This window comes from Dermacentor variabilis, unplaced genomic scaffold (assembly GCF_050947875.1).
Source record: "Dermacentor variabilis isolate Ectoservices unplaced genomic scaffold, ASM5094787v1 scaffold_12, whole genome shotgun sequence".
Lineage (NCBI taxonomy): Eukaryota > Metazoa > Arthropoda > Arachnida > Ixodida > Ixodidae > Dermacentor > Dermacentor variabilis.
In genome coordinates, this window is record NW_027460280.1 from 9,491,341 (window position 1) to 9,515,012 (window position 23,672).

At 46.0% G+C, this 23,672-nt stretch overlaps 1 protein-coding gene across 11 annotated transcripts in view; it reads left to right on the forward strand.

Moving 5' to 3' along the window:
* Positions 1-11,120: 11,120 nt before the first annotated feature.
* Vps8 (vacuolar protein sorting 8) overlaps positions 11,121-23,672 on the forward strand; it is a 947,651-nt gene continuing 935,099 nt past the window's right edge. For 9 of the 11 annotated variants that reach the window (XM_075677136.1, XM_075677139.1, XM_075677141.1 and 6 more), the window contains exons 1-2: positions 11,122-11,440; positions 11,687-11,755. In XM_075677136.1, coding sequence (XP_075533251.1) covers positions 11,351-11,440; positions 11,687-11,755 — 159 coding nt within the window. In that variant the 5' untranslated portion in view covers positions 11,122-11,350. Of the gene's footprint in view, positions 11,441-11,686; positions 11,756-23,672 lie in introns of all 11 variants that reach the window. The other 2 variants (XR_012825005.1, XM_075677146.1) reach the window with 1 other exon arrangement.

Here is a 23,672-nt window from a genome sequence, read left to right on the forward strand (position 1 = left end):
CACTAGAGTGGAGGAAGAAATTGGCAAGTTGCCAAGTAAGGGGTGGGAATATGGTGAGCTTCTAAGTGTAGTAACGACAGAAATACGGAAAGAGAAACAACATGTTCATTGGAAAGGAAAAAAGAAACCGAAAAGCTGGTGGAACAAGGAGATACGAGAAGCGATCGCCGAACGACAGAAGGCATCTCGAGAGCACAGGCAGGCAAAGAAGGCGCAGTTGCCACAGGATGAAGTAACCAGTAAATGGGAAATATACCGGGAGAAAAAGTCTATGGTTCAAATACTGGTGCAAGCAAAATTAAAAGGTGAAAGTGAAAGTTGGTTGTCAGAAATACGTGAGAAAAAGAAGACCGCACCTAGAATATTTTGGAATCACATTAAATTATTAGGCAGGAAGTCAACAACAATACAACAACATATCCTAGTCGAAAATGAAAACAGACTGGAAGGAGAAGCAGCAATAAATTACATCCAAAAAGTAACAGCCGAATCTTTCAAAGGCAAGGACGAGGTTGTATTTGAAGAAAAAAAGAGCATGAAAGAGACCCAAGGGGGAAAGGAGCTAGTGCTTACAAATTTAAACTGGGAGAAAGCGGAAGAGAAAATTCCTAAGCGCACAGCCACAGGGCTAGACGAGGTTCCCGTTAGGCTGATAAATGAACTGGGACCAAAAAGTAAGGAAGCTCTGGTGAAAGCAGTTGAAAAAATTTTAAAAGATAGACGAATACCAGACAGTTGGCGACAAAGTAGAATGAATTTAATTTATAAAGGTAAGGGGGAGAAAGACAGAATTCACTCGTATAGACCGTTGACCATTACATCGGTAATATACAGGCTAGCAATGCAGGCAATCAAATTAAAGCTTCAAGCATGGGCAGAAAATAATGGCATTTTGGGAGAGCTTCAGAATGGCTTTAGAATAGGTAGGCGTTTGGATGATAACTTGTTTGTTCTTACTCAGTGTATTGAAATATCAAAAGCAGAAAGCAGACCGTTGTATGTGGCCTTTTTGGACATTACAGGAGCATACGACAACGTAGACCGCAGCATTTTGTGGGATATTCTGGAAGGGGAAGGCTTAGGTAACGATTGTATACAGCTTTTGAGAGAGATTTACCTAGAAAATACTGTTTGCGTTGAATGGGAAGGGATGATCGAGGAGCGCGGAGAAAGTTCATATCAACAAGGGACTGAGGCAGGGGTGCCCTTTATCCCCGCTGCTGTTTATGATGTACATGGTGAGGATGGAGAGGGCGCTAGAAGGAAGTAATATCGGGTTTAATCTATCATACAAACAGGCAGGTACAGTAACAGAGCAGCAACTCCCAGGTTTATTTTATGCGGACGACATTGTGTTGCTCGCAAACAAGCAAAGTGATTTGCAACGTCTGGCTAATATCTGTGGACAGGAAGCCAACAATTTAGGTTTGAAATTTAGTGTTAGAAAATCAGGTGTTATTGTATTCAATGAAAACAGTGAACAGACAGTGGAGATACAGGGCCAAGAAATACCTCGGGTAACAGAATATAAATACCTTGGTATATGGATAAACGAAGGCAACGGATATATGGAAACACAGGAAAAAACCATAACAGTCAAGGGGAAGAAAAATGCAGCCATAATGAAGCACAGAGCGCTATGGGGATACAATAGGTACGAGGTCCTCCGAGGTATGTGGAAAGGGGTAATGGTTCCAGGACTTACTTTTGGAAATGCGGTTGTTTGCTTTAAATCAGGGGTACAATCAGGACTCGACGGGAACCAAAGGTCAGTGGGTCGCCTCGCATTGGGGCTCACGGGAAGACTACAAATGAAGCTGTGCAAGGGGATATGGGCTGGACGAGTTTTGAAGTGAGGGAAGCTCGCAGTAAAATTGAGTATGAAGAACGGCTGAGGAATATGGAGGAAAGTAAATGGGCTGGGAGAGTGTTCAGGTATCTGTACAGGCAAAACATTGATTCACAGTGGAGGAAGAGAACTAGGAAGCTTACCAGCAAGTATGCGACCTGTGGAGTGGGCAACACAGCAACAAAGAAGGTCAAGCGGAAAGTCAGAGAGGCTGAATTAATCTCATGGGTGGCGGCAGTGGAAAAGAAACCTGCCATGAGTAACTACTTAAGGGGAAAAAACGAAATTAGGAAAGAAACCATTTATGATAACTCAAAGGGAAGCTCATTACTTTTCGAAGCGAGATCGGGATGCCTTAGAACACGCACCTATACAGCGAGATATAAGAAGGAAGAAGAAGCATGTGCTTGCTGCGGTAAAGCTAGGGAAACGACGGAGCATATTTTATTAGAATGTGAAGACGTCTATCCAGCGGTCGATTTAAGCACCACTGGCCTCCTTGAAGCCCTTGGGTTCAGCGGGAGCAGTGGTAGAGCAAACAGGTCCGCAATAGACATCAGTAAGAGGCGATTGGAGGATTGGTGGAAGAAAAGTAGGGAAACGACAAGAGACGGAGACGTACAAAAGCAGAGTTCGCAATAGGGTATCAGAAAATTTGGACGTGGTAATTCATAGTGTTCTTTTTATTGGTTAACCTAGGTAGGATATTAGGCAGCATAGTAGCAAGAGCTTGGTGGCGCAAGCCACCGCCCCGTTCCAAAGGGGACGCTCATAACATCCATCCATCCATCCATCGGAAACGGGGTTTTGCACACGCTTTACCTGGTGTTCTGTGGGTTTACTGTGTTTCTGGCTGCTGCGCCTCGATCGTGCTCCCGCCAGTTTGGGTGCTGTGTGGCAAACGTAGCGCCTACATATATATATGTAGGCGCTACGTTTGCCACACAGCAACCAAACTGGCGGGAGCACGATCGAGGCGCAGCAGAATACATGTAGCGCTGAGTCATATCGAGTTAAGGCAGACTCTGAACTGACTATTTAGGGCATCCCGACCGGTTTTTCGTTTATTACGCCGCCGTTACCCCGAGTTGTGCCGCCGCGCTTCAGCTGTTGCATTTCGTGTAGGGCTACTGACAGAATGCGGTTTCCAGGTGGCACGATGGCCTCGACTGGAATAAACGCACACGACACCAAAGATTGAGTAAGCCTGAAAATATTTTATTTGCATTTTACAAGTACAACAAAAAACACACGTCTACGCATCCACACAAACGCGGTTACATAGTCAAGAACATAGTCAAGAAATGGCTCATTAATAAGGGTAGCACAAGCGCACAAGAAAGAAGACCTAAGCTACAAAACGTATGGTCGGCTGCTATGTATAATAATTTCCCTGTCGCCGCGTGTCACTTTTATACAGCATCTTACAGCACTACCAGGCCGGGTAGTTTGGCCGAAAGAACGCAACAGCTTACGGCCGTCAGCTGCCTCTTCCTTACGGGTGTCATAATTATCCTAATCTCAGCATCAACGTCGTGCAAGTCCGCATACAGGCATCTGTATCTGAACCATATGTGCCAGCTTAATACATGTGTAGTGAAATTATGATAACCACTGCGTCTTATCAAACGTATTGGTTTTGCAAATGCGCATTACAGCTGACGGAACGACATACTATAAGTGAAGCACAAGAGAACAAGGAGAAAAGGAGGGTACAACACTTGAAGAAATGAAGAATTAATAGGCGTACAGCAAACAAGCGATGACGGAGAACACACAATGATGCATCGGGTGTTCTGTGACATCGGTTTGCGTACTTACGGTGTTATGGAGATCAACGGCATAAAAACGTACCTTCAAGCGTACTCCCTCAACCTCCGCCGCATTCATTATGATAACCAACGTCTAAACAAAATGAGGCACTATTTTTTGCCAAGAGTAGACCTCTTTACAGCAAGTCTACGTAATGACACGCAGACGAAACCAGCATGCTTTCGAAAATGTTTTACCGGTTTTACCGCCGTAGTATTCGAACGCCAACGGCCAGGAAACACATCGATACCAATAGGCTGTCGGCTGTCGGTGGTTAATCAAGTACAAAAACCTTGACGCTATGACTAAAAAGCAGCTTCAACAATCAAATTTAAAAAAATCAACTGCCTATTTGCCTGAGGTAACAAAACATCCTTAGACACCTCGATTGTTTATGTCAATGGTTTGTGTAAAGTAAAAAATTCAGCATGTTCAGCGCCCCTAGCACAGTAGCTCCACTTACGCGCTTACGCTGAAACGCGCCTCGATTGATTTTTCGCCCTCTGTGGCCATTTGTTGAACTTGAGAGTGTGCGGGGCCTGACCCTACCCCCTCCGCGCGCTAGGAGAAAAGTGTGGCGGAAATGACGTAGTAGGTTCTCATTTTTTTGCTGTATGGCCACGCCTTTTGGGCCACAATGGCGGCGTTGTTATGGTTTTGAGCGCTCACACGTGTTGCTCTGGTAGGTTTCATGCCGTGGCAAAGGCGCTGTGTAGGCGGGTTCGCGTTAGTCACCGTTTCTTGTTGCGCTGTGTTACCTGCACCGTGCTCTGCCGGATGTTGCGCGAGCGCGCGCGCGCAGCGCGGCGTGGTTTCGCGAAAGATGTAAACAAGAGAGGAGGTTGGGCCAAAAGGCGGAGCATCGCCATGACCAACGCCAACTTCCGGCTTCACTTTTGCTTCACAAAGAGTGACGTCAGGGCCTCTCCTTATGCCGCGTTCAGACTACAGTCGCATCCGCTATAAGAGGCGTATTTATTGCAATTTACGCAACCGCTGGAACGACTGTTTACGCAGCTAGCAACCGCCTATGTTCACATTGAGCCTTTCGATAAGATACGTTTTTTACGACTGGCCAATCGCCGTTCTGAAACAGCCGCGTTTGGCATTTTTCAACATGGCGCCGATCAGCAAGCGGCTGTTAGAGCAAGTCGAGGCTCTTCAAGCCCAAACTTTTCAGGCACTGGTCATAGAGCATCGGCCTCTGTCGCACTTCTTCAATTAGAATTAACCGCTGCACAGGGAAGAAGCTTGCGCACTTAGCATCATCACTAGGCACGGGCAGTGTACACAACACAATGAGACCGGAAAACCACACTGCACTCAGGCACAGCGAGCGTTCGGCGCTAACCCGGGAAAACGCGGATGGCGTCGGCAGCGGCAGCAAGGAACAGCGTTGCAAACGCCGGATGGCTGGGATTGCGGTCACGCAGAGGCTTCATAAGCTAGTATAATCACCAGCCACGAGCACACACTGCACAATAAGACCGTCAAACCGCATATACACGCAAAGAACAACGCTGCTACGTCGGATTGCTGGGATGGGGGGCACCGGATGAAAACGCGGAATATGTGGAGGCCGGAAGCTCCGTGACCGGAAGACGCAAACCGAAACTGCTTCGTGCATTGGCGGCGTCCTAACTGTCGTATCTGTGCCTGTCGTAAAAGTAGCAGGTACTCCAACATTTACGCCCAGGCTGGTTGCGATTGTTGCGTACTTTCCGCTCAATGCAACAGTAGTGTGAACAAACTAGTTGCGCTTTTTGCGTTTACGCTTACGATCCGTGCGAACGATCCGTACGTAGCGCACGTAGTCTGAACGCGGCATTAGTTTCCTTCCTCCGTGGGGACTAGGGTGTTTCAGGAGCTAGGCGCGTTTTTTACACGACAACTAGGGACCTAGCCTCCCCTAGGGCGAAAAGTTACCTAGATATATAGTTCCCGTTGGTGCGTTGGTGCCGCGGGGGCGGCGCTGCAGTCGATGAGAATGATATATAAGGGAAAGGGGGACAAAGCTGACATAAATAACTACCGGCCTGTAACAGTCACGTCAGTGGTTTACAGGGTGGTTATGCAGATTATAAAGGACAGACTGCAGGCATGGGTAGAGAACGAGGGGGTACTTGGAGAGCTACAGAATGGGTTCCGGAAGCATAGGAGGCTAGAGGACAATCTGTTCTCGCTAACACAGTGCATTGAAATAGCTGAAAAGGAACACAGACCCCTATGGCTGGCTTTTTTGGACATCAAGGGAGCCTATGACAGTGTACTTCAAGAGGGCTTGTGGGGCATTCTGGAAACTTTAGGAGTGCAAGATGGAGTAACCAATTTCTTAAAAGATATCTATAAAGGTAACCGGGTGATTATACAATGGGAAAAGCAGGTTTCGGAGCCTGTGATGATTCGGCGGGGGCTTAGGCAGGGGTGCCCATTGTCACCTCTGATGTTTATGCTGTACCTACAAGGTCTAGAGGCCAAAATACAGCAAAGCGGACTCGGCTTCAACCTATCATTTCTCAAGCAAGGAAAATTGATTGAACAGTCATTACCAGGACTGATGTACGCGGATGATATTGTATTAATGGCTGACAATACAGAAGATCTGCAGGAATTAATGGACATATGTGGTACAGAAGGAGACAGGTTGGGCTTGAGGTTTAGCAAAGAAAAATCAGCAGTCATGATTTTTAATGGTAACAGTTGCGGCGAGCATAAGATACAGGAGGCCACGCTGGAGATAGTCGATAAATACAAGTACCTTGGGGTGTGGATAAATAATGGCATTGAGTATCTGACAGAGTACGAAAAATATCTAACGACTAAAGGTAACAGAAGTGCAGCGATTATGAAGAGTAGGGCACTGTGGAACTACAATAGGTACGAGGTAGTACGAGGGATATGGAAGGGGGTAATGGTACCAGGCCTGACTTTTGCGAATGCAGTTCTATGTATTAGAACAGAGACCCGGCAACAGTTGGAAATTAGGCAACGTGGTGTGGGTAGGCTCGCTCTGGGAGCACATGGCAAGACACCAAATCTTGGAGTGCAGGGGGATCTGGGATGGTCTTCTTTCGAGGGCAGAGAGGCTAGTAGCAAGATAGCATTTGAGGAGCGATTGAGAAAAATGGGGGAAATTCGGTGGGCTAGGAAGGTTTTCAGTTACTTATACACGAGGAATGTTGACACGAGGTGGAGGAAGCGAACTAGAAAATTGACAAGCAAATACTTGGGCAGTAGCGGGGGAACAAGTAAGGAATCATCTGTCAAGAAAAAGGTTAAGGAGGCAGAGAGGGGTATGTGGAGTACAAAGATGCAAACCAAATCGGCATTGGAGACATACAGGACGTTTAAGCAAGAAATAGCCAAAGAAAATATTTACGATAACTCTAAGGGAAGCTCATTGTTGTTCGAAGCCAGGACAGGTGTACTGAGGACTAAAACGTACCGAGCCAGATACCAGGAGATAGATTTGGTGTGCGAGGCGTGTAGAGAGGAGGAGGAAACGGCGGAACACGTGATACTTGCTTGTAAACAACTTCACCCTGCAGTTGAATCTAACGGGGAACTATTCAAAGCCTTGGGTTTTAAAGACAGTGAAAGTAGAATAGACTTTGAACAGGTAGAAATAACTAAACGGAGGCTATCTGATTGGTGGACAATATCAACGCAGAAGTAAAGGAGTAAATACATAGGTATGCATGCATATAGAACCATTAAAGGCTAGGTGGCGCGCGCCGCCGCCGCCCGATTCAAAGGGTTGAGCCACAATCATCCATCCATCCATCCATCCATGCGGTGGTTTTGAAGTTGTGGTGGTTTTAAACGAGATGGGATCCACTTCAATTACAGGCTAGCACGAGAAGTGGGCTGGCGACTTGGGGGTCGCGCTGTTGCTTTTTTAGGGGGCCCGCGGGCGCTCAGGAGGTCAGAGTAGGTAGTAATAAAGAAGGCCCCCTAGGGGAACATCAGAAGAGCATCGCCGTCGAAAACAGAAAAAGGAGGAAAGCAAGAACAAGAGCTCGCCATGCAATAGGCTACATAAACATGCAGGGCGGTAGAAGAAAGGAAAAGTGGGCAGAGATTGAGGAGCAGTTACATAGAGAACAAATAGGGGTGTATGCGGTTACAGAAACGCACCTTAGAGACTCAGAAGAGCCGCCAGTTATTGAGAATTATGTATGGGAAGGGTGCAACAGAACTAATTAAGTCGGAAAGAAAGGGAGGGGGAGTCGGAATGCTCATCCATCAGGGAGCCAAATGGAAAAGAGTAAATTCACAATGTCAAGAGCATCTTTGGTTATCAGGTACAATGAGTGGGAAAGAAACTTGGCTTGGAGTTACGTATTTGTGGACCGGAATAAATTGCACAGAGAAGAATAAAGAGTTAGTGGAATGCATAAGCGCTGATATTAGGGGTTTCCGGAATGGTGCTGAGATAGTCCTATTAGGTGACATGAATGCCCACATACAGGATTTAGATGGCTATACCGACAATAACGGGAAGTCAATGCTAGACCTTTGCGAGCAACATAACCTCGTGATCGTGAATACAGGGCCTAAGTGTGAAGGACAGATAACGTGGGAAGTGGGAAACCGGCAATCGACCATTGATTACTGTCTGATGACAGAAGGAATTCATGATAAGTTGAGAGAAATGGTCATCGATGAGGAAGGGTTTAGCAGCATAGGGAGTGACCATAAACGGATCATTTTGAAAATGGGATATGTAGTTGGGAAAGAGAGCAACGAAAGCAAAATGGCCAGTCCAAATTTGAACGCTGAACAAATAGCAAATATAGTCACTAGAGTGGAGGAAGAAATTGGCAAGTTGCCAAGTAAGGGGTGGGAATATGGTGAGCTTCTAAGTGTAGTAACGACAGAAATACGGAAAGAGAAACAACATGCATGTTCATTGGAAAGGAAAAAAGAAACCGAAAAGCTGGTGGAACAAGGAGATACGAGAAGCGATCGCCGAACGACAGAAGGCATCTCGAGAGCACAGGCAGGCAAAGAAGGCGCAGTTGCCACAGGATGAAGTAACCAGTAAATGGGAAATATACCGGGAGAAAAAGTCTATGGTTCAAATACTGGTGCAAGCAAAATTAAAAGGTGAAAGTGAAAGTTGGTTGTCAGAAATACGTGAGAAAAAGAAGACCGCACCTAGAATATTTTGGAATCACATTAAATTATTAGGCAGGAAGTCAACAACAATACAACAACATATCCTAGTCGAAGATGAAAACAGACTGGAAGGAGAAGCAGCAATAAATTACATCCAAAAAGTAACAGCCGAATCTTTCAAAGGCAAGGACGAGGTTGTATTTGAAGAAAAAAAGAGCATGAAAGAGACCCAAGGGGGAAAGGAGCTAGTGCTTACAAATTTAAACTGGGAGAAAGCGGAAGAGAAAATTCCTAAGCGCACAGCCACAGGGCTAGACGAGGTTCCCGTTAGGCTGATAAATGAACTGGGACCAAAAAGTAAGGAAGCTCTGGTGAAAGCAGTTGAAAAAATTTTAAAAGATAGACGAATACCAGACAGTTGGCGACAAAGTAGAATGAATTTAATTTATAAAGGTAAGGGGGAGAAAGACAGAATTCACTCGTATAGACCGTTGACCATTACATCGGTAATATACAGGCTAGCAATGCAGGCAATCAAATTAAAGCTTCAAGCATGGGCAGAAAATAATGGCATTTTGGGAGAGCTTCAGAATGGCTTTAGAATAGGTAGGCGTTTGGATGATAACTTGTTTGTTCTTACTCAGTGTATTGAAATATCAAAAGCAGAAAGCAGACCGTTGTATGTGGCCTTTTTGGACATTACAGGAGCATACGACAACGTAGACCGCAGCATTTTGTGGGATATTCTGGAAGGGGAAGGCTTAGGTAACGATTGTATACAGCTTTTGAGAGAGATTTACCTAGAAAATACTGTTTGCGTTGAATGGGAAGGGATGATCGAGGAGCGCGGAGAAAGTTCATATCAACAAGGGACTGAGGCAGGGGTGCCCTTTATCCCCGCTGCTGTTTATGATGTACATGGTGAGGATGGAGAGGGCGCTAGAAGGAAGTAATATCGGGTTTAATCTATCATACAAACAGGCAGGTACAGTAACAGAGCAGCAACTCCCAGGTTTATTTTATGCGGACGACATTGTGTTGCTCGCAAACAAGCAAAGTGATTTGCAACGTCTGGCTAATATCTGTGGACAGGAAGCCAACAATTTAGGTTTGAAATTTAGTGTTAGAAAATCAGGTGTTATTGTATTCAATGAAAACAGTGAACAGACAGTGGAGATACAGGGCCAAGAAATACCTCGGGTAACAGAATATAAATACCTTGGTATATGGATAAACGAAGGCAACGGATATATGGAAACACAGGAAAAAACCATAACAGTCAAGGGGAAGAAAAATGCAGCCATAATGAAGCACAGAGCGCTATGGGGATACAATAGGTACGAGGTCCTCCGAGGTATGTGGAAAGGGGTAATGGTTCCAGGACTTACTTTTGGAAATGCGGTTGTTTGCTTTAAATCAGGGGTACAATCAGGACTCGACGGGAACCAAAGGTCAGTGGGTCGCCTCGCATTGGGGCTCACGGGAAGACTACAAATGAAGCTGTGCAAGGGGATATGGGCTGGACGAGTTTTGAAGTGAGGGAAGCTCGCAGTAAAATTGAGTATGAAGAACGGCTGAGGAATATGGAGGAAAGTAAATGGGCTGGGAGAGTGTTCAGGTATCTGTACAGGCAAAACATTGATTCACAGTGGAGGAAGAGAACTAGGAAGCTTACCAGCAAGTATGCGGCCTGTGGAGTGGGCAACACAGCAACAAAGAAGGTCAAGCGGAAAGTCAGAGAGGCTGAATTAATCTCATGGGTGGCGGCAGTGGAAAAGAAACCTGCCATGAGTAACTACTTAAGGGGAAAAAACGAAATTAGGAAAGAAACCATTTATGATAACTCAAAGGGAAGCTCATTACTTTTCGAAGCGAGATCGGGATGCCTTAGAACACGCACCTATACAGCGAGATATAAGAAGGAAGAAGAAGCATGTGCTTGCTGCGGTAAAGCTAGGGAAACGACGGAGCATATTTTATTAGAATGTGAAGACGTCTATCCAGCGGTCGATTTAGGCACCACTGGCCTCCTTGAAGCCGTTGGGTTCAGCGGGAGCAATGGTAAAGCAAACAGGTCCGCAATAGACATAGTAGGCGATTGGAGGATTGGTGGAAGAAAAGTAGGGAAACGACAAAAGACGGAGACGTACAAAAGCACAGTTCGCAATAGGGTATCAGAAAATTTGGACGTGGTAGTTCATAGTGTCTTTTTTGTTTTTTGTTTCTCATTGGTTAACCTAGGTAGGATATCAGGCAGTATAGTAGCAAGGGCTTGGTGGCGCAAGCCACCGCCCCGTTCCAAAGGGGACGCTCATAACATCCATCCATCCATGCACAGGCGAGCCATAGCCTCCGAGCGAATGTAAATGCGCGGCGGGTGCATGATGGGGGTTCAGAGGCGAAGTTCACGGATTCCGCTTTTTCGCCCGTAGTAGCTGCGTACCCAGCTTCGCGTCCCATTTAATTCGACCTTTGAAGTTATCTCAGGTTCTCGTGTAGAGCACTGGAACCTTGTCATTTACTAGAGGCTGCATGGGCACTGTAGGAAATCAGTAGGGCGGCAACGAAATGGACGAAGCTAGTAACGGCGGTGGCGGCAGGCCACGAAATGATACCATCGCTACGGAAGACGCTACCCTTGCATTTAATATAGAAGAAGTAAGTCTGACTTCCGTTTTCATAGCGCAGTGGGTTAGCAGTGTCGTCTGATTTTATTTTAGTCTGACTGGTTTCTTTTAGCGTGAGGACGAAACGGCGGTGACAGGCGTTTTCTACTGACTTGTCTCGCAGCTTGTAATTTCTAATACGCTAGCGACGTACTTACCTTTGGTTGTCTGCTAATGATATGCCTCTCCAGTTGAATCCAAATAGCCGTTGTGAATGACTGTTTTTGTCTTTTTGTAGTTGGATGACAAGGAATTTGAGCTTCCACCTGTGGAAAATCCACCGACGTTGGAGAGCATATTAAATGAAGTAAGTGTACTCGTTCGCTGTTCTGCACATGATCAGTGCTGTTAACCTATTCACCAGTAAGCAGTTTAGTAAGTGTTTCAGATCGGTTTTCGGTTGCATTGGATTTAGCAGTACTTGTCACATGTTTAACCCACCGTGGTTGCTTAGTGGCTATGGTGTGCTACTAAGCACCCGGCCGCGGGATCGAATCCAGGCCACGGCAGCCGCATTTCGGTGTGGGCGAAATGCGAAAACACCTGTGTACTTAGATTTAGGTGCACGTTAAAGAATCACTGGTGGTCCAAATTTCCGGTGTCCCCCACTACGGCGTGCCTCATAATTAGAAAGTGGTTTTGCCACGTACGCACCATAGTTTAATTTTAATTTCACATGTTTAGCAACAACAAATGAAAAGAAAAGCTGTTGAAAGTGGCACAACAGGCTGTGGATTGTTGCCGGGACTTCTCCCCACATGCTGGTTTAAGTCATGTGACCAAACTGTCTGAATCATAGTTTCTAAGTAAATACCCTAGAGGGAAATGTGGCGCTAGTGTCTACGGGGGTTCTCATGAGCGTTGCCTCAACCAACATGGGAATGATGGGAAGTACAGGCTTCGGATTGGCTTCCGTCTTTAGACTAGTGGCGTTTGCTTGTGGCGCAGTAAACAAAGCTAAACTCAAGTATTATCGCGTAAAATCTAATTTTATTTCTGAAGTATGTTATATAATGTACAACACGCTACATAAACTTTGTATGACTTTGAGATGGAAGCGTGGTTTACTATGGTTTGTCAGCAGGACACTCCAGGGTATGCATACTTGTGCGATTCTGTTCCCAATTTAATGCCAAAGAATAATTTATTCATTTTTGCACCAGCAAAACAACCGTGCATGTACTTATATAAAAATACTCATTAAGTATTTCTGGAAATAAAAATGTTGTATTGTGACAAAGCGTTGCGAGCGGAATGCGACAAGTGTCGTCTGCTATACGACGCCTGCTCGCTGCAAATGAGAGACTTTTCTCGCAGTCGACAGGCACTTGCGAACTCTCTCACTCTTTCGAAAGGCTGCGTCGGCTGTCACGATTGCTGAATGTTTTCAAGTACTTTTAAGCAAATCTGATGCACTGCTAGCTGGGACGCTAGTGGCCTCCTACGAGTATTTCGTCATCATATTTTATATTGACGTACCGCTTCCGAAGCGTTATGGCGTAGCTTTGCACTTACCCATTTTGCGACTCTAGACTACAGCCAGGAAGCAGCAACCTTTCCTACCACAAGTAAGTTTGTGTTCTCAAAGTCCTAAAACACGCATTTAAATGAGCACATTAACGAGCAATGCATAATGAAGCTCTCAATAAAATTTGATTGTCAAGCCACTAGAAGTACAACTGTATGTGTCTTCTATCAGTAGTGCCTTCTTTGTCCTATTCTGAAGTTTCGTAAAGCACGTAACGCTGCAGTGCCAACCTAACACACTTAACAAACCAAGGTCCAAACGCTCAAAACATGTTCTTTCAACGTTTACGATGCCGTCGCTTTCTCGTCAGGGCTTCGACGCCACACCGCGACACAAGCATCGTCCCAGTCATTGGCCCAGCGCGCTATCGCCACTCCGAGCAACATAACAAAGGCAGAGAGCTTTGCGTTGCACTGTCCCACTGCAGGTTATAGCAATTGCGCTTGGAGCAAAAACAAAACTGCCAAAAAATACTTGTAGATTAGTTCACCAGTCAATAGAATGCCAATCCGAAGCCTGTACTTCCCATCATTCCCATGATGGTTGAACGATCGCAGCACCAGATTTGCCTCTAGGTATACTAATATGAAACTCTATGGTCTGAATGTTTATGCATCACTCGGCTGCTTCTATTCCCAACTTTCACAGACAGTGGCGCTGTCGTGCGGCGGCGGCCGTAAACAATCGAAAGATTATACTCACCGCTGGCAGTCATGTGTCCGCATAGCGTATTGGTGTTGTCTATGCTTTTCCTTTACTTTTGGTTGAGGTTTTAACGCGTGCAAAGCTCCCGTTGGATCCTAAAGGACAGTTAACGTGCTCAGAATGAGCAAACATAGAAGTAACCGTATTTGCTGGGTGCCGTAATACAAAAGTTAGGCAGTAGGTGATGTGCGCCTTCACTCATTCTCACCGGCTGCATCCATGAGGAAGAAATTGATTATTAAGCTGCAGATCGGCAAAGCTGTCACTGCGCACTTCATGCCAGAGGACTTTCTTTGGACTACGACAGATGAGTGACGATTCCGAGCACTTGAAATTGCGAATGGATGCACCTCCACAAAGACGCAGGCCTAGCACTATATTATGTGCAGGGAAAGAAATAATGCGCTATCTTAACTCAAATGTGTTGTAGGATGATTGATGCTTGCTTTCTTGCCACTCATGCCTTTGCGGCTACGTTGGAGCGCAAACATTCTCCGTGAAGCCTTGTACCTGCTTCAAAATTTCTTGTTCTCGCTCATGCGTTCATGCTCTGCAACGCCGGCTTGACATTCCACCATTTTCAAACAGAGAGATGAGTTTCTCATTTGTGCATCGAAGCAAAGTGACGCAGGCGTAGAAGGACCTGGAATTCATGCTTGTCATCGTCTGCCACTTCGATGCGCGGCTGCAACGTGTGCGCAGGTGCGCATGACTACACTCGTAAGGTAACAAATCCTAGTCCAACAAACGTTAAACTACTGTGCAGTGTTTGCGTAGCAAACCCTCAGCTGATTTGCGTGTATATTATTTTATAAAGATAACTGGAAGAATGAAGCGAGCATTGCTGCGGACCGGTAAATATCGGCTATGTATCGCTTGATTTGTCTATAGGCAAGACGCGGTAGGACTGGCGTAGGCTGTAAAACTACCACAAGACTATAGCTTGCACAGCACACATAAAGCGCAATAACTAAATTACAAGGGTGAACGGTTATTATATTAGCTCGCAAAAGCGGTCAGATATGGGTTTTTGTTTACTTCTTGTGTTCAATATCCAGCTTTGTGAACACAGGCAGGGATAACTAGACAATAAATTTTCGCTCACAAAACGCTGCTTTAAAGCTGCTTTTCACGCCGTTGATGTAAAAAACTTGGGTCGCGCAACACCAGGAAGATTTTTTTCTCGACACGGCGGCTTATTCAAGCGGTCCAAGTAACAACTTGCATAGAGCACCACACCGTATAAAAGGTCATTGTACCTGCTCAACGCGGTCGAATTAATAGAATAGCAAAGAGAAAGCACAGTAACTTCTCTTTATAACACTGTCCCGGTAAAACTGGAACCATAGCTCGTGTGGTTTGCTTCGAAGCCGCGAAGTTTGCATGCGATCGAAGGCCTTTAACAGTCACGGACGTCGACGTGCACGCTTTTATGCTGCAGCACACAAGATGACCGGCATTTAGGACTTCCTCGCCTTCAAGCAGGCTTCGAATCCTGCGTTCTGCTCGCCAGATGTGAGCCATTACACAGGCTAACGACTGCGGGCGTGTCAACTGAAGAGGCATTTGAACATCGCAAAGCGAAACGTGTCACTGAGCAAGACGACCGCAGCACTGCACCGACTGCTCTAGATCTTAATCTCTCGGACAGGCTTGTTGGATTTAAGGTGGTGCCCCCTATAGGCCGTGAAAGTTGCGAATTATGCAGTCACGAACTATCTGCTTACCACCCGTGGCTTTCGCTCGGACTAGCCCTTGCAGAAGGGCACGCCACCGTCACATGATCCAGCTGTTGGGGCACCATGACTAAAAGTCACTCCGCTGGCTGCCTTTGTGTGCTCGTAGCTACTTGTAGATAGCCCCACTGTTAAGCGAATTCATTAGCGTGGCCTCCAAGATGGTACAACCTTGGAGGCCACGTCGCAGACACAACCATAGTGCTTGCATGGCGGAATCGCTGCCTGAGTGCTTAGAATGCGTTTTTAAAGTGCAACTTGAGTCGCGCTCTCGCTCTTCATGCCACTTAACCGCTGTAATTAAGCTAGCTCATTGCTTGCAAAGTTTAAGCTGAATTTCGACACGAACTTAAACAAAGTCGCTATCGTATGATGTTGCTGTTCACACAGAAAGCACCCCCCGGTATCCTCAAACCTCATGAGACTGTCTACGAATGGCCCAACGCATACTTTGGAAAGAGCAAATGTACACTGTCTAATAATTGTGCATGTCAAAAAGCAAATGCTTGAACTTGGCAGTGGATTTGGATCAACATATCCGAGCAGTAATCAGTGAAGTTCCTGATTATATACCACCCCAACTACCGGTGAGAAACAGCCACATGGAATATGATATTCTTCCTTGCACACCAGTTTCACCCCGCAGGGGCGTCTGCGTCAGCAGGCGTTTGGCGTGTTGCAACACCACGTACCCGAGTACACGAGGGTTGGACCCTTCCGCGTGTAGCCGTGCGCGGCTTAGCCGTGTCCGGGGAAAGGGGGATCCTGGGGGTTGAGCGAATGCCGGGTGCTTGGACCTTTTGAGGCCCCCCCGGCGGAGGCAACACACCTCTGTGGCCTCTGCTTCACGTAGACGGCACCCCCCAACTGACCCACCTGGGGGAAATCGGCAGTCACCTTTTCCTGTCTTCTCCCTCTGAACACTTTTTCTTTACCCTCTTCTTTCACACCTGTCCTGTCTTCTTGTATCTTCTGTTCACTTCAATTTTTCGTAGGTGGCAAGGGTTAACCTTGTGTGACTAACCTACCTTGGTTATGTCGTATTAGGTTATAGTTGAGGTGTACAGCTGGCGTGGGTGGGACTTGCTTGCGAGTTCCTGTCCCGTCCCCTCGTTGGGCTCCATGGTGGGCGGCTGGCAACATGACCGAACATTAAACGCACTTTATGGCTCCACCTCTCTCAGAAAATGATTGCACTCCAAAAAGAGTGCGGACCGAGGACATAACTTCCTAATGCTTCCAAAAAACAAACGAACATTTCCCCAGGTATCATGCCATACATAGTGAAGATCCAGATCAACCAGCTCGAAAAATGTCCCCATTCATAGTATCAAAATCTCTGACTTACGCCCTGGGCCTTGGCTACAAGGTGACGAAGCTAGCCAGTGGCGACCTACTCCTCCAAATCCGAGACAAAGCACAATACTTGAAACTCCCAACCTTAGTGTCCTTTGGAGACGTCCGGGTAGCCGTAACTACTCACCGCTCACTAAACACAGTCAAAGGAGTAATATCTGAGCACGATTTCCTGAACCTTTCTGAAGAAGAGATGTTGGATGGTCTGAAAGACCAGAATGTCACCAAAGTCCATCGTATCAAAATCTGAAAAGACAACAAGGAAATACCTACAAAACACATAATCCTGACCTTTGCCTCCAGCCAACTCCCCGAATCCATAGAAGTAGGCTATCTTAGAATAACTGTAAGACCATACATTCCAAATCCGAGACGATGTTTCAAATGTCAAAGATTCGGCCATGGCTCTCAGAGCTGTCGTGGCCGCCAAACATGTGCCAAATGTTCCTCAAATGCTCATGAATCTGTGGACTGTACCGCTGCACCACTGTGCGCGAACTGTGAAGGGTATCACCCCGCGTACTCGAGATCATGTCCGACCTGGAAAAAAAGAGAAAGAAATCGTAACGATCGAGACCAAGGAAAACATAACTTATCAAGAGGCACGAAAACGACACTCCTCAACATTTCAATTCAAAGCAAAAACAAATTTCGCCGATGTGGTGCGCAGGGGCGACACACCACACCAGGCCTCGGCCACCGCCCAGGCAAAGCCTGAGGCAGGGCCACTCCCGCCCCCGGCAGACGCAGCGAAGGCTGCTCTGCCACCTCTGAACAAAGGCGCGCCGGCCTCTCAGTCGGCCGCCCGCAAGGCTTCCCCCAGTCGAGAGAAGCCCACAAATCGTACACCCGCGGGTTCACCGCGGAAGTCCAGAGCCTCTAGTGAGGCAATGGACATAACACAAAACTCGCCTCTGCTGCAGCAGAAGCACAGCTCCCTGGAGCGAAAAAGAAAAGAAAAAACCCCAGTATTGGCACCCCGAAAACCAGCATCCTAATTTTTAACTATACTCATCAAACATGGCGTTCCTTATACAGTGGAACTGCCGAGGACTAATAAATAACTACAGTGACATAAAAGAACTGTTAAACACACTGTCCCCGGTGGCTTTATGCTTACAGGAGACCAACTTAGGTCCCAAACAAAAAAACATTAAAAAAAAATACAATGTCTTTCGGTCTGACCGAGAACACACAAGTAGACTGTCTGGAGGTGTTGCTATTGTAATTAAGACTGGTGTTGCAACCCAAGAAATCAAACTTAAAACCAAATACGAAGCTGTTGCTGTCACTGTCATTCATTTTAAGACGATCACAATATGCAATATCTATCTTGAACCACACCTAACAGTAACACTTAATGATTTAGAAACCCTTTTAGAACAGCTACCAGAGCCGTACCTGCTAGTTGGTGATTTTAACGCCCACTCCGGTTTTTGGGGAAGTGCACACACTGATGCGAGAGGCCGTATTTTAGAAGATTTTATTTTAAGTAATAATGTTTGCCTCCTAAACACCAGCAAAAGTGCATACTGCTCTCCGAGCACAGGAAAAATGAGTTCCATAGATTTGTCTTTTAGTTCACCCTCTGTTTTTAGCAATTTTAAATAGGATGTCATCGACAACCCATACGGCAGCGATCACCTGCCTGTATTAATCAACCTAAACTCTCCACCACAAGTCATCCCAACAAAACCACGACGGTGGAAGTTACATTTAGCCGACTGGGCACTTTTTAAAGAAAGGGCCAGCTTAGATAAAATAGTTTCAGATGATTTAAGCATAGACGAACTGAATGAAGCTATCACCAACTGTATTTTAACCGCTGCACGCCTGGCAATTCCTCAGTCTTCAGAAGTAGTAAAAGAGAATCGCAAAATTTGGTACACACAAGAATGCCGAGACGCAAAAAGGAGACAAAACAAAGCCTGGGGAATTTTTTGTAGGTACCCAACGCAAGAAAATTTCATCAAGTTCAAAAAGTTCAGAGCAAAAGCCCGGTATATTCGCCGTAATGCAGAAAAAACTTCATGGCAAGGTTACGTGTCCTCAATAAATAGTACAATTACATCAAAACAAATGTGGGAGATGGTAAAAAAGATAAATGGCAGCTACTCCCCATTCACGGTTCCATTTCTCTCTGACCCTGGTACACAGACAAATTTAGAAGAACAGGCAGATATTCTGGGTGAATATTTTTCTGCGGTCTCCAGTTCATCTCACTATTCAGAATCATTCCTGAAATACAAAAACACAGCTGAAAGACAAAGACTGCCGACAAGTGGCGGTACAAATGAACCCTATAATAACTTACAGTTCAGGAAATTAATAGAGTGCTGTCCGCTGGTAAGCAAACTGCACCTGGCCCAGATGAAATACATTATCATATGTTAGCTCATCTCTCTGAACCGGCTGTGGAAGCACTTTTAAATTTTTTTAACAAAGTTTGGGTATCGGGGAAACTTCCTGAAGCCTGGAAGATGGCCATTATTGTTCCTTTATTAAAACCCGGAAAACCATTCACCCTTCCTAGCAGCTATAGGCCCATAGCTCTGACTAGCTGTCTAGCAAAGTCCTTTGAAAGTCTATTGAATATCAGATTAACATTTGTGTTAGAAGACCGGGAGCTCCTAGATGTCCATCAATGTGATTTTAAAAAGGCTTGCTCCACCACCGACCCCCTTGTCCGTTTTGAAAACACTGTTCGTGAAGCTTTTATACACAGGCAACACTGTCTATCTGTCTTCTTCGATTTAGAGAGGGCATATGATGCAACATGGAGGTTTGGGATCATTCAGGACCTGGCTGAACTGGGCATCTGCGGCAGGATGTTGAACTGCCTGAAGGACTTCTTGTCTAACCGTACATTTCATGTCCGCCTTGGCTCAACCCTTTCAAGGAATTTTATCCAGGCAAATGGAGTACCTCAGGGATGTATTTTGAGCACAACACTCTTCATTGTAAAAATGAATTCTATCAGGAAAATAATTCCAAGATCCGTTATGTATTCTCTCGTATGTAGGTGATCTCCAGATAGCTTGCACATCCTCGAACATATCAACATGCGAACAATAAACAAACTAGCAACATGGGCAGACAGAAATGGTTTCCGTTTTTCCCCACAGAAATCGGTGGCCATTCTTTTCTCACTCAGACGAGGCATACAAATAGATCCCACCCTACACCTGAACGAAATAGATCTACCCGTAAAAAATGAACATAAATTTCTAGGTGTAACATTTGACAGGAAGCTCACCTTCCTGCCTCACATAAATGCTTTGAAAAAGAAAGCTTCTCAGTCCCTGAACATAATCAAAGTGCTATCGAGAAAACACTGGGGCGCCGATAGGACTTGTCTCTTACAAATTTACCGCTCTGTAGTACGCTCTACCCTGGATTATGGATGTATAGTGTATGGGTCAGCAAGACCATCGTACCTGAAACGGCTAGATCCAGTACATAATTTAGGTTTGCGTCTCTCCACTGGTGCATACAGGACATCACCCATAAACAGTCTCCATGTAGAAACCAATGAACCATCACTTACAGATAGAAGAGCCATGCTCACAAGCTCGTACATTCTAAAAATCCGTTCGCTTCCCAAACACCTATGTTACCCCATAGTCACAAAGTGCCCATCAAGAACACTGTTTAACAACAAACCACAAACTATTAGGCCACTCCTCCTACGTTTCGAAGAGATGTGCCGAAACCTCGGCATGCTAGACATATTGCCAAACATTGCCCAAAGGCGAGGTCCACTGCCGCCATGGCACAATTTTCCTGAAATCTGTGATTTCAGTCTGACACACTTCCGTAAAAAAGAAATTCCGCAACAACATATAATACAAGAATTCCTCACACTTGAAGAAAAGTACAGCAATTTTGCAGCTTTTTACACAGACGGTTCAAAAACAGATGCTTATGTAGGAAGCGCAGCTGTACAGGGGAATTGGAATAAAATAGTAAGACTTCCACAGTGTGCTTCCATCTTCACTGCGGAAAGTTATGCCATCTGTGTAGCCATAGAAAAAATAGTAAATGAGAGACTCGCCAACAGTGTTATTTACACAGACTCACTGAGTGTGCTCACGGCCTTTCATTCTGGAAATGCAATGGCTCCTCTGCTTGGAGACCTCATACACAACATTACAGCAGCCACAGCTCAAGGCCAAAACATCAGGCTCTGCTGGGTACCAAGTCATGTCGGCATAAAAGGCAATGAAAGAGCGGATTTGTGCGCTGCTCAAGCCTACGGTAAACAAATTAAGAATGTAAATATGCCCTATAGATATTGCATGAACTTACTGCATAGTAATGCAAGGAAAAAATGGCAGTCCACTTGGAACAGCGAACTAAATAACAAGCTACAATTAATAAAACCAGTTCTAGGTGAATGGAAGTCATGCGTGCACCAGAAGCGTTTCAAGGAAGTTATTACCTGCCGTCTCTGTATAGGTCACACACACATTACACACAACTTTCTGCTGAAGAAAGAAGACAAACCAATTTGCACTTGCGGAGATGAACTTACCGTCAATCACATTTTAATTTCATGTTGTAAACTGGAAAAGCTACGGAAAAAGTGCTTTTCCCCATTTTATAACCAATGCATCCCTTTTCACCCAGCACTGCTCTTGAGTGATAATGCAATTGTGGATATGTCTAGCGTTTTTAGATTTTTAACAGAAGCTGGTTTTCTTAACAATATGTAAATTATCACGCAGTACTTCACCTCATACAGCACAGCCATTTCTCATTCCTGAGAAAAAGGCTGAGGACTTTATTTGATTGGTTAGGAGCCTCGAGATCCTTGCTCTGGCAAGGATGGCCGCTGAGGTTACCCGACCCCCTTTAAAAGTTTTTATCAGTACCCATTGTTACTATCTTTTTCTTACTCCATCATGAGGTAACTCTAACTATTTAAGCACTCAACACCACCGATGATTATTTACATTTTTATAAAATTACACGGAAAATTCTCCTATACCTCGAGCTTGGCGCATGATGGCCTTAGTTGCCTATGTGCCATAAAACACAACAACAACACCAGTTTCACTCACTTGAAAGGCGAAATCCATCTGTTAACCGCACATATCATAGGTGGAAAATTCTTATTTTTCTGATGGGGGAAAGGGAGTGCTGGGGCCCCATAAGCTTTCCGAACTCCACCCGTATATACATATATTTTAAATGTGCTTATTAGTCACCGACGTTTGGGACCGACCCTTAGAGGAGGGCGTGGACTCAACACGAACGGCGTCTCCTGAGAACAGCGCTGGAGAATTTGCCCTACTAGAAAGTGCTGGAGAGGGTGGCCCACTACAGTGTTCCTCTATACATACGCTACAATTACCCCCGGGAACGACAAGGGAGCCATCCAGGGAGCTAACAGCTCCTCACCATGAGTGGATCATAGTACAGCTTGAGGCGTTCGATGTTGACGTCCTGTCCACGACGGCGCATGTCCGAACATGGTTCAATGGATTCAATCACGTAGTTAATGGGGGATGCGCACTCGATGATACAGTATGGCCTTTCATACTTGGGCAGTAGTTTTGAAGAGAGCCCAGGTGCAGTGGAAGGAATGGAAAGCCACACAAGTGCTTGAGGAAGGAAGGAAGGTGGGTGCAGAGGTGGTGTCGCGGCGAGTGCTCTTCTGGTGCTCTTGGTCAATGAAGTTAAAGGTCTGCGCGAGATCGCGGCACTCTTGAGCATGTGGATACAGAAGTGTTCGGCTGTTTGGTAGAATTGTGTCGATGGTGTGCGACGGGTGCCTACCGTACAGTAAGAAAAAGGGTGAAAAGCTGGTGGTGCTCTGAGTAGCAACGTTGCTTGCATAGATTACGAAGGGCAGAATGACGTCCCAATTTGTGTGGTCAGAGGCGACGTACATTGCAAGCATGTTGCCGAGCGTACGGTTGAAGCATTCTGTTAGGCCATTGGTTTGAGGATGGTACGCCGTAGTTGTGCGATGAACAACCGGACACTCTTTAAGAATGGCTTCAACTACTTCAGATAGGAAGACACGTCTGCAATCACTGAGCAGTTCCTCAGGTGGTCCATGATGCAGGATGAATCGATGTGGCAGGAAGGAGGCAACATCGCATGCTGTAGCTGCCGGGAGGGCAGTAGTTTCGGCATATTGCGCGAGGTGGTCAACTGCCACAATGGCCCAGCAGTTTCCAGCCGATATTGGGGGAAAGGGCCCATACAGATTGATTCTGACGTGCCCAAACGGCCGGGTAGGGCAAGGTAAAAGTTGCAGACCAGCTGGCGAGAGGAAGGGTGAACGAACTTCTGAACGCAGCTGTACATCCTTCACCAGTAGATCACTCTTAAAGGCGCTGATAAGTTTTGAAAACTCCCGAGTGTGCACACCGTGGATCAGCGTGGAAAGCTGTGCATGTTGGAATGGAGACTGTGAGGTGCTACTAATAACCACTTGTGCCCGTCGGGGGTTATAGTTGTGTCGGTGAAGCAGGTTGTTGCGAATGACGAAATGGTGAGCTTGACGACGCAGCATGCGAGTGGTTGGTGGTGCTGATAAACCAGAAAGCAATGCTATAAGAGAGGTAATCCAATGGTCCTTGCGCTGCTCAGGCGCGATGGTGGTAAGGTCGAGTGAAGAAACGGTAAAGTGGGATAGTGAGCAGCAAGCATTGTCGTCAGGCATGGGAGAGCGCGAGAGGGCGTTGGCGTCAGAATGCTGGTGTCCACTGCGGTAGAGCATGCGGATGTCGTAGTCCTGCAGGAGAAGTGCCCATCGGGCAAGATGGCCTGAGGGATCTTCCAAGGATGACAGCCAACATAGTGCATGGTGGTCCGTGACTACATTAAATGGACGGCTGTACAAATCAGGCCCGAATTTGGTGAGAGCCCAGATGATAGCCAGGCAT